A 12,518-nucleotide genomic window follows, 5' to 3' on the forward strand; every position below is an offset into this window, starting at 1 on the left:
AGTTCTGATTTCTTTTGATATTTTAATCTGATTCATACTCTTCAAAGTCGACTTTAACAGTCATGTCTTCTTCGATTTCTTCTTCTTCTTCTTCTTCTTCTTCTTCTTCCTCTTCTTCTTTCTGGATGTTCATAAATTGTTCAAATGAAGATGAATCAGCCGTTTCTTCATCGAAATCACATGAATCTTCGTCTGTTCTATTCAATTGGACATTTGAGCAAGACTGGTTTTGGCAATTAGTACACGCTGGAGAACACAGTAACACTACTCTTCTACAGCCACATTTAGCACTACAACCTTTTTTGCAATTGCAAAAAAATAGTGTTTAGGAGTTTTTCCGGAGCAGCTGGGAGTAAAGTTTGAATCGATTCCAAAGTATTATTTGTTAATTTCCCCAGTCTTCTGGGTTCAGTTGATTGCCTATAGCCATGTCTGAGCTTGATAGTATACTCGATACAAGTGTTGATTAGCAGAAGCCGATTTGGGAGGAAGACAAGATAGTTGTACTTGTTTCTTGTTTCTTGTATTTTTTACAAAAGTTTTTACAATAGACTAGCCAGATGTTATTCAAGGCCATGCGGGTAGAGGGGATTGATTAAGGAACTGAGTTTCTTTTGAGTGTATATTCTCAGAATAGTATAGTTTATACATATAAGAGACACAAATAGGCATTTTTTACTTGTATTAAGTGCCTGACTATGTATATACGTGGCATATATGTGCATATCATGTAGGACGTGACTTTTTCAACTTTTAGAATCGCCATATCTCAGGAAAAATTCTTAGAAAAAAAGTATAAGGACCATTTTATAGATTTTAGATAATTTTAAGATCTATAATTTTTGTCAGAGCTACTTTTTAGATAAAACTTACCGTTTTCGAAAAAAATCCAAAAAACCTCAAATTTTGACTTTTGACCCCGAATAACTTTTTTAGCACACATGGAATCGATGGGAATTTTTGACACTTTATTTCTAATGGTGTACCCAAGGTCTCCACCAAAATTTAGCTCTATCGGAATTTTCATTATTTGAAATGTCTATTTTGACAGAACTATTAGCAGGCTTGGGATACATAAAAACAAGATATGGGTGTAGCAATCCCTATGAACGTCTAAAAGACATTAAACGAAACGTGGGCCTCGATCTACGATTCAAACCCCCAACTCCGTTTACCGCGCCGTTTTATTTATGCATCGAAGTGACAAGCTCTACAATTCTACAGGGTGTTAATGGACTTATGTTAAATATTTTTGTCTCATGTCCGTTATGTCAAAATAAGGTAAGGTGTTGAGTAAATTATAATTCTAAAATCTGACTCACCTCAACATTGCAATTTTTTTCATATAAGATGTTCGATGTACCCACCATTTGCTTGCACACAAGCTTCAGCGCGACGTATCCAATTCCAAAACTTGGAAATACGGCTATTAAATGTACTCTCGAAAAACAGCACAGCAATCACTACAACAATGTATTACAAACAGACTTTCGAATACACTCCAACTTCATAAGAAACCTACAAACTCGTAAAAAGTGTTACAGAATTTTTTGTAAGTACTCGCCGCGATAAAATACATGTATTTCAGCAGTTCCAAAACAGTTTTAAACACATTTTTAATTAACTTTTTTCTCTATGACCTTAAACTTGCGATACAAGTTTGTGACATCAGTCAACTCAGGTTTTGCTCCTTTTTCACCCCTTTAAATTTTTGAAGTAANAAACAAGATATGGGTGTAGCAATCCCTATGAACGTCTAAAAGACATTAAACGAAACGTGGGCCTCGATCTACGATTCAAACCCCCAACTCCGTTTACCGCGCAGTTTTATTTATGCATCGAAGTGACAAGCTCTACAATTCTACAGGGTGTTAATGAACTTATGTTAAATATTTTTGCCTCATGTCCGTTATGTCAAAGTGAGGTAAATACACGGATTTGTGTTGAGTAAAATGTAATTTTAAAATCTGACTAACCGCAACATTGCAAGGAGCCACCTTTTGAGAACTGCTGATTTTCATAGAAGATGTTCGATGTACCCACCACAAGCTTCAGCGCGACGTATCCAATTTGCTCGCACGCGTTGCAACATTGCCACGTCCTCTCGAATCGTAGTCCAAGCTTCGGCAATACGATGTCGCAGTTGGTCGATGTCACGAACTTCCGTGGAATACACAACACTTTTCACGTGTCCCCACAAAAAGGAGTCTAAAGGGATGAGGTCCGGGAACCGGGAGGGCCATCTAAGCAGGCTCCCGCGGCCTATCCAGCGATCGCGAAAAGTAATGTTTAGAAAGTCGCGCACTCTCCGAAAAAAGTGAGCGGGGGCTCCGTCACGCAGTAACCACATATTTTGCCGAATATTTTATGTCTTCTAATAACTCCGACAAGCGATTTTGCAAAAAAATTAGATATGAAGCACCATCTAAGTGTCTAGGCAGTTCAAAAGGTCCTATTAAAGTGTCATTAACGATACCGGCCGACATGTTCACTGAAATCTGTTGCTGAAAGGCACCGCGACGTATTTCGTGTGGATTTTCGATAGGCCAGTGGTGAGTGTTGTGGACGTTACGAACACCATTTCGACTGAAACATGCTTCATCTGTAACAAGTATTTGCGCTGTAAAATGAGGATTTCTTGCATGTTCCTGAAGCAACCATTCGCAAAAACCTCAACGTAATGGAAAATCCTCAGGAGTAAGCGCTTAAATACGTTGAATATGAAATGGGTACAACTGAGCTTCTAGTAATGTTCGTCACACAACAGGATGCGAAATATTTACTTGCTGTGCCATATTTATGGTGCTACGGTACGGATCTTCTTCGACGAGATCTAAAATCATCTTCTCGACATTTAAGATTCTTATTGGTCGCCCTGGGCCACCGTCGCGACCTCGACGCGGTTGTACTTCACCGGTATCCAAAACTCTTTGCGCTACAGTATACTTGACAAGCTCTGTGGGCATTTTCGTTTGCTTCGCCATAAATTTTGAGCATATCATAATATTCGTGATTGCTAAATAAATGCGCCATTTTCAAAAGAAAACTTGGAAATGCGGCTATTAAATGTACTCTCGAAAAACAGCACAGCAATCACTACAACAATGTATTACCAACTGACTTTCGAATACAGTCCAGCTTCATAAGAAACCTACAAACTCGTAAAAAGTGTTACAGAATTTTTTGTAAGTACTCGCCGCGATAAAATACATGTATTTCAGCAGTTCCAAAACAGTTTTAAACACATTTTTAATTAACTTTTTTCTCTATGACCTTAAACTTGCGATACAAGTTTGTGACATCAGTCAACTCAGGTTTTGCTCCTTTTTCACCCCTTTAAATTTTTGAAGTTCATTAACACCCTGTATATGATAATTTTACTGCACTAGATATTGTTAATGTCATTACATGAGATAATGTTTTGTTTCCATTTTTATTTTCAGATCATCTTCGTGTTCTCTCTGTTAAGCCACGAACAAATGTTGGGAACAGAGTACGCCTACCCCGAGTGGAGCCTACAAGTTGGGTACATACTCACAGCTTCTTCCATTGTGTGCATACCGATATATGTCATATATAAGTTCGCCATCACTCCAGGAAATCTGATGCAGGTAAGAACGAGATGAAGACTACGACTGTAAAATATACAGGGTGATTCACAACTTATCTAAAAAAATTTGGGAATAGATGCAGCATGAGAAATGGAATCAATATCGTAAAAAAAAATTTGTAAAATCCTTATAGTTTCCGAGAAAAAAATATTGAAGTTATAGTACATTAACCACTACATAGCTGGACAACTGTAGTCTCTAGCGTCATTCGTCACGTGGCCTCAGCGACTCCGAATACTGAATTCGGATTTTGCAATCGTCGTTGCGATGTTTACTTGCTATCTGTGGTGTTTACAACAGGTTTTTAGTAGTTAGTGTCAAAAATGGGTAGTTTGTGTCAAAAATAGTTTGCTTGTACTCGGAGTTGATGGATATCGTTTTAATTTATGGTGAAGCATTTGTGTTATGGTGAAACAAGACAACATTTGTGTTAGTTCGTAGAAACTGAGTACAACGGACCCAAATGTGTTTACACATTGGAGGATAAAATTTTGAAAAATTGTTGTAACATCGGGTATGTCAAATGATTTTATTATTTAAAAACACAAATTAATTTTATTAATTAATAAAGGCAAAAGCAGTTGAATTTGCTGATATAAAATAGGTGCGATAAAATTCTATTTACATATTTATTTCCTTGCGAAAGTTTTTGTCCGTTTTTATCACACCGCCATGCCGGTCGCATTGTGCGAGGTCAGGTTTTACAGTGATCCAGTTTCCAGTGCCGTGTAGAAGTGTATTTTTAAATCATTTTCGAACTGCCCTTTTTGATTTTTTCTTTACAAAATTGTATTAGTAAGGGTCCTCTGTACATCCAGAATTTTTTTTTGGATAAGTTCTGATTCATTATCATTACCATTAGCATTAAGTTATTAAGTCAAAAGTGCATAAAATTAACAGTGTGTATATAAAAATAGATCATATATCGTTTTTATCTATACACATGCATGGATGAGTAACTCTAAAAATTATGTTAAAATATATTTTGTTTATAATCATAACTACAGTATGTTGAAGTGGAAAAGAGGGAATACATTTTTATTTTTCATTTTACGAAGAACAGGCATTCTTGATTAAAATTTTTGCTTGTCTCTAAAATGCGGTTGACATGGAGAACTTTCTTCTTTTATGAACAGGGTGATCAGAATATCGGTAAATATAAAAATCGTTCAAGAATAAACTGCCTTTGTTTTTAACATTACAGAAATATGTTATAGATAGATAGATATTTATTTGACCATTCTTTACATACATTCGTACAAATGTAGTATGCCAATTTTCAGTTTAAGTTTGAACTGTAAAACAGTTGGTATTATTATAAAAAAAAGTACAATGTATAAATCCTATACACAACGTTAAAACAATTTTAACAAATATCACACAGAACATAAAATTATACAACATGTCTACATACTTTCGCATAAATTATACTCTGAACTGTAGAACCATTTCTGCTGTCATAACACATAAGTTAAATAACATAAATCCTATACAGAACTATTAATAAAAATCAACTTAATATTTAAATTACAATAAAAGGAGGGAATACATAAGAGAATAGCAGTACAAAAAGTGCACCTCAGGAGAAAATCATACAAGGAAATTATTTAATAAAAGTTAAATAATATTGGTATCTTCAAAATATTCCTTTACAGAGTAAAAAGCTTTATTTGTAATATAACTTCTTATTTTATTTTTAAATGTTATAAATTGTAACGATCTATACAGAAATAACTACACAGGAATACTTTAAATGATGAGTGCAATAACAGGCTAATTTGCTGACAAAGTATTTTATCAGGAAAAAAGTTATTAACAATTTAATCGTGGAAAAAATTTTTTTTAGTAGTTTTCTTTAAATAACTCAGCGGGATGACTTTGTAAGAAAAAATGCTTAGGACATGATTTTGTTTGTAATAAAAATAGCTACAAAATGGCGGTAGTCCGATTACGAAATTTGCAATAACAAAGCCGTGAGATTGAAAAAACGGTATAAAACGTCAATTTTTTAAAGTTGCTGTAAAAATGTCAATTATAAACAAAAGGTGATAAAACTTTCGAAAACTATAGTTCAATATATATACAATAATGACGCTAAAGCCGAAAATCAGGAGAGCAAAACTTTTTGTTCTATAAGGTGTTATACATTCATCGGCATCTGAAACTCGAAACTTTGCCAAATTTGTTCGAAGCTTTGCTGACACTTGAAATTTGGTACACACATAGTGTAAATATGCAGAAACCAAAAGCAATTTGCAAAATTCAAGTATCTTCATTTTTGCAGTTTTGGTAAGGTTTTATACGTCACCCTAGTTTTATACGTCACCGTTTTTTTAATTTTTGGACGTATATTTATGTATATTTATAAAATATTCCATTACGGTAGATTAGCCAGCATAATTACCTACAATTTAAAAAAATATATATTTTCATCGTTTAGATCCTAAGCTACTTAACATTTTGCGCCTGTTAGCCGTAGTCGTACATTATTCAACATATTAACATAAAACAAAATCGTACGTGTGGGGTAAACCTTTAACTTTTCATTTTCGAGCGCGAGCTCCGCTCTTCGGCGCTTGTATACTATTAGAAATATGCAACAGTAAATTTAAACAATTGTTTACTTAAAGTTAAAGGTTTACCCCACACGTACGATTTTGTTTTATGTTAATATGTTGAATAATGTACGACTACGGCTAACAGGCGCAAAATGTTAAGTAGCTTAGGATCTAAACGATGAAAATATATATTTTTTTAAATTGTAGGTAATTATGCTGGCTAATCTACCGTAATGGAATATTTTATAAATATACATAAATATACGTCCAAAAATTAAAAAAACGGTGACGTATAAAACTAGGGTGACGTATAAAACCTTACCAAAACTGCAAAAATGAAGATACTTGAATTTTGCAAATTGCTTTTGGTTTCTGCATATTTACACTATGTGTGTACCAAATTTCAAGTGTCAGCAAAGCTTCGAACAAATTTGGCAAAGTTTCGAGTTTCAGATGCCGATGAATGTATAACACCTTATAGAACAAAAAGTTTTGCTCTCCTGATTTTCGGCTTTAGCGTCATTATTGTATATATATTGAACTATAGTTTTCGAAAGTTTTATCACTTTTTGTTTATAATTGACATTTTTACAGCAACTTAAAAAAATTGGCGTTTTATACCGTTTTTTCAATCTCACGGCTTTGTTATTGCAAATTTGGTAATCGGACCACCGCCATTTTGTAGCTATTTTCATTACGAATAAAAGCATGTCCTAAGCATTTTTTCGTACAAAGTCATCCCGCTGAGATATTTAAAGAAAACTACTAAAAAAAATTTTTTTCACGATTAAATTGTTAATAACTTTTTTTCCTGATAAAATACTTTGTCAGCAGATTAGCCTGTTATTGTACTCATCATTTAAAGTAGACCTGTGTAGTTATTTCCGGGTTATCAAGGTTTGACACAGGCCGAACCTGTACCAACTGGACTACTAGTTATTGGGCTTAGTTTATTATACATATTTAAATTTAGGGATTTTTTTTTTCGATTTTGTTAATTTAATTTTAGGAGGTCTCAAAAAATTTGCTTTCCTTTTATTGTAACTATGAAGGTCACCTTGTACACTAAAATCTTTCCTATTACTATGTATGTTTAAAAGACTTTTTCTGATAAATAAATAAACAAGGCAAGGGCATTATACTAAATTTAAAAAAAGAGGACGATAGTGATCGCGGTGATTAGCCATGGCTAAAATACGAATAATTTTCTTTTGTTGACGAAAAACTTTTCCGGCCGCACTAGAATTACCTCACAAAACGACAGGATATGAAATGCGTGAATGAAATAAACTAAAATAGATACCACATAACATATTACTATTTACGAGCATACGTAACTGTCTAAATAAAAATATTATACTTAACAACTTTACACAGAGGTTATTTACATAATCTTTCCAGGATAAACCTGAATCAATATCCACTTCCAATACATGCAATGAACTATTATTATTATGTTTGGTTATTTTATTAGACAAAAACAATTTCTGAGTTTTTTCTGGGTGATGGTTAAATTATTTGCAGAAAACCAATTTTTTGTCATTTGCAGAAAACTAATTTTTTGTCATCTCATCAGTAACCGACACAGAGTCCATCAGGGATTCTAAACTGTCATTTGTATTAAACAGAGTTGTATCATCAGCAAAGAGAATACATTTTTTTGGCAACATAAAATGTATAAAATCATTTACATAAATTAAAAATAAAAGTGGTCCTAGTACGGAAAACTGAGGTACTCCATATCGCACTAATTGAATGCTAGAGTTACTATCATTAATTGAAACAAATTGTTTACGATTTTTTAAATATGACTTCAGTAACAGAGCTGGTAGGCCCCTTACCCCATAATATTCCAATTTTTTAATTAATATATCGTGTGAAACACAGTCGAATGCCTTGGTTAGATCACAAGCTGTTATAGTACAATGTAATCCTTCCTCAAATCATTCAACAATAAATTTCGTTAGTTTGGAGAGAGCATGGGTAGTAGAAAGGCCACTTATAAAACCAAATTGATATGCATTTAACAAAAGATTACTTTAAAAAAAACTAGTAAGTCTTTGCTTTCGAAAAATATCTAAATTTTTTCCAAAAACGGGAATGATAGAGATGGGACGATAATTATCCACTTTATTACAGTCACCTTTTTTAAACAAAGGCACCACTATAGAGGAAAGTTGCTTAGAATTGAAAATATTATAATTTCAATTTGTGTATGAATCGGCCTAGTTTGGTGGAAACGGACAGTAAAACATTTGTATTGTTCATTTTTCGAGAAAAGGCATTAAATAAAAATTATTAAATAAAGTTCTTTATTCCAATTATATTTGAATGATGGGCAAAAGACAATTTATTCTTGAACGATTTTTATATTTACCAATTTTCTGATCATCCTGTACATGCAAGATGAATGTTCTCCATGCCAACCGCATTTTAAAGACAAGTAAAAATTTTAATCAAGAATGCCATTTTCTCATAAAATGAAAAATAAATATATTTTCCCCCTTTTCCACTCTAACCGTTGACATACTGTATAAGTACATGTAGGTACAATTTACAATTTTTAGAGCATAACGAATGCAACACGTTTTTTAAAACACCTGTACCTTTTTTATATTCTTGTTATTAATAAAATATTTATAGAGGGCGTCCCGATACTTGATACAAAAAAATCGAGTACAAATAGGTGGGGGTCAAATAGTCCGGTCAAATTAGTCATAAAAATAGTGGTCAAATAACGAAAATTCCGACAGAGCTAAATTTTGGTGGAGACCTTGGGTATACCATTAGAAATAAAGTGTCAAAAGTCCCCACCGATCCCATGTGTGCTAAAAAAGTTATTCAGGGTCAAAGGTCAAAATTTGAGGTTTTTTGGATTTTTTTCGAAAACAGTAAGTTTTATNTGTACCTTTTTTTTTATATTCTTGTTATTAATAAAATATTTATACAGGGCGTCCCGATACTTGATCAAAGTCGAGTACAAATAGGTGGGGTCAAATAGTCCGGTCAAATTAGTCATAAAAATAGTGGTCAAATAACGAAAATTTCGACAGAGCTAAATTTTGGTGGAGACCTTGGGTACACCATTAGAAATAAAGTGTCAAAAGTCGCCACCTATCCCATGTGTGCTAAAAAAGTTATTCGGGGTCAAAGATCAAAATTTGAGGTTTTTTGGATTTTTTTCGAAAACGGTAAGTTTTATTAAAAAAGTAGTTCACACAAAAATTATAGATCTGAAAATTATCTACAAAAATGGTATTTATACTTTTTTTCTAAAAACCACCATTCCTGAGATATCGCGATTCTAAAAGTTGAAGGAGTCACGTTCTACATGATACGCACATATTTGCCACGTTTATACATAGTCAGGCACTTAATGCAAGTAAAAATGCCTATTTGTGTCTCTTGTATGTATAATCTATACTATTCTGAGAATATACACAAAATATACTCAGTCCCTTAGTCAAAATGAGGCAGCAGTAGAACAATTTAATGCAACAAAGCAACAAATACAACTATTGTAGTTGGGGAAGATGTTGACTTATTAATACTACTCACTGCAAGGACTCCAATTGATAAAATTATATACTTTTTAAAACCTGGAAAGGGTCAACAGCGAACAGAAATATATTCTTCAAAAAGTTTATCTGCTTATCCAAAATGCCAAAACCATATCTTATTTTTACATGCGATAACCGGCTGCGATATTACATCAGCAATGTTCAGAAGGGGTAAAACATCAGTATTAAAATTATTTGGAAAAAAAGATTTGATTGATTGCAGAAATTGATTCTTCACCTCAAACAATAATCACAAAAGGAATTCGCTTTTCCTTGCTGTTAAGGAGCTCCAAAAAAATTTATTGTATAGATAAATATAGATATTTAACTTCTGTAAAAAATACACGAAACAAGAAACAAGTACAACTATCTTGTCTTCCTCCAACATCGGCTTCTGCTAATCAATACTTGTATCGAGTATACTATCAAGTTCAGACATGACTAGGCAACCAACTGAACCCAGAAGACTGGGGTTGGAAATTAACAGATAATACTTAGGAACCGATGCAAACTTTACTTCCACCTGCTCCGGAAAAACTCCTAAACACTAAAACTAAAACTAAAAAAGGTTGTAGTGCTAAATGTGTCTGTAGAAGAGTAGGGTTACTGTGTTTTCCAGTCTTGCTCAAATGTCCAATTAAATACAACAGACGAAGATTCATGTGATTTCGATGAAGAGACAGCTGGTTCATCTTCATTTGAACAATTTATGAACATCCAGCAAGAAGAAGAGGAAGAAGACGAAGAAGAAATCGAAAAAGACATGACTGTTGAAGTCGACTTTGAAGAGTATGAATCAGATTAAAATATCAAAAGAAATCAGAACTACAGTTAAAGTCAGTAACCAATATCAATAATCATCATACAGTTAAAAGAGTATTGTCCCTGAAAATTTCGTCATAACAGTTCGTGGAGTAGACCTACCGGGGAAACCACGTTAAAAAAACGCGCCAAAGTACACTACCTCACAGGTGGTGTGGAAATGTGTGCATATCATGTAGAACGTGACTCCTTCAACTTTTAGAATCGCGATATCTCAGGAATGGTGGTTTTTACAAAAAAAAGTATAAAGACTATTTTTTTAGATAATTTTCAGATCTATAATTAGGAACTACTTTTTTAATAAAACTTACCGTTTTCGAAAAAAATCCAAAAAACCTCAAATTTTGACCTTTGACCCCGAATAACTTTTTTAGCACACATGGGATCGGTGGGGACTTTTGACACTTTATTTCTAATGGTGTAGCCAAGGTCTCCACCAAAATTTAGCTCTGTCGGAATTTTCGTTATTTGAAATGTCTATTTTGACCGGGCTAAAAATAATATCAGTTTTTCATATAATTTTTTTTTTCATACGGGCCTTCGTTAACAAGGTGAAAATTATAGTTATTTTTATTTACAATTTCTAAACTACTAAGTTCAGCATGATGAAAATTTGGCATGCTTACGGTTTGTTCATGATGTTGAAAGTGAAACTTCATTATGACCGCCCAGAACTTCAGGGACGGACTATGCCCAATGGTTAACAACCCAGAATTTTTGCATATATAACGATCGCAATCTGTCTGTATATCAAAAATAGTTCCCTGAAGAATTTGCCAACGATAATACTCTCTTGGTTCAACTCGGTAAAATTAATAGTTTATGAAATATTTGTGATTTTATGCCATAGTGCACATCGAGAGGCGCCTTCACCATTTTTTGTTTTTAATTTTTAATTGGACATATTTTTAAAATAAGAGCCTAGAACATCTTACTGTTTGCTAATGTAATTTTCTCTAACACTATTTGACAAACACACTTTAACACAAAATAGAAAAACTAAATAAGAATAAGTTAAAGTAAGTTAAGTATTCAACTCCAAATATCGATGTCCATTCAAACGTTTCGCAAAAACGTATAAACCTATTAAATTATTACCCACTATTCCTGCCAATATATTAATTATGAATCGGTGCTGGTCTTTTGTTAGCACAGTACCGTGCGGATTCTCACAGGGTCAACAGGGTATTATCGTTGTCAAATTATTCAGAGAACTTATTTTTGATACAGGCAGATTGCGATCGTCATCTATGCAACAATTCTAGGTTGTTAATCATTGGGCACAGTCCGTCCCTGGCGTTCTGGGCATAATGAAGTTTCACTTACAACATCAAAAACAAGCTGTACGTATGTGTTATTGATCATCAAATTTGCATCGTGCTGAAGTTAATAGTTTAGAGACTTTAAATAAAAATAGCTTTTTAATTTTCACCTTTGGGGCCCGTAACTTGTTAATGAAGGCCCTTATGAAAAAAATTTATATGAAGAACTGATATTATTTTGACATCATCTATTTATAGTAATAATAATAGTACTCGACTTTTTTGTAGCAGGTACCGGGACATCCTGTATAATAATTATTTTTATATTAATTTTATTTATATTATTTACATCTATTTTACCGTGTATTGTTTGCTTAAATGTTATTTCCTTTGTATTTCCCAATGTTTTTGCAATTGCCTGAGTACATTTTATATGCACAGTGAATTCACTGTCTTGTATAGTAGTAGATATCATCAGTACTTCTAATTGTATTGAAATCGATCCTATTCACAGAATTATTAAATATAAAAACAACAGGCCGAGTTAAAATCACGGCATGTCAAGGTTTGTATCGACTCACGCCGTATAGGTAATAATTTACAAAAAAATGAATCAATTTGAATTCGCCAATATCTTCAGAATAAAGCATAATTTCTTACACTTCTAACAAAAAGAAAGACGTGCATTCACAAAAGGTACGATAT

At 33.2% G+C, this 12,518-nt stretch overlaps 1 protein-coding gene across 1 annotated transcript in view; it reads left to right on the forward strand.

The window, feature by feature from the left end:
• Nucleotides 1–12,518, forward strand: part of LOC108912346 (sodium-dependent serotonin transporter) — a 100,618-nt gene that overhangs the window by 82,866 nt on the left and 5,234 nt on the right. Inside the window, exon 8 of the mRNA XM_018717555.1 lies at nt 3,444–3,611. Within this exon, the coding sequence (XP_018573071.1) occupies nt 3,444–3,611 (168 nt within the window). The remainder of the gene's footprint in view (nt 1–3,443; nt 3,612–12,518) is intronic.

This window comes from Anoplophora glabripennis, unplaced genomic scaffold, assembly GCF_000390285.2.
Source record: "Anoplophora glabripennis isolate ALB-LARVAE unplaced genomic scaffold, Agla_2.0 scaffold762, whole genome shotgun sequence".
NCBI lineage: Eukaryota > Metazoa > Arthropoda > Insecta > Coleoptera > Cerambycidae > Anoplophora > Anoplophora glabripennis.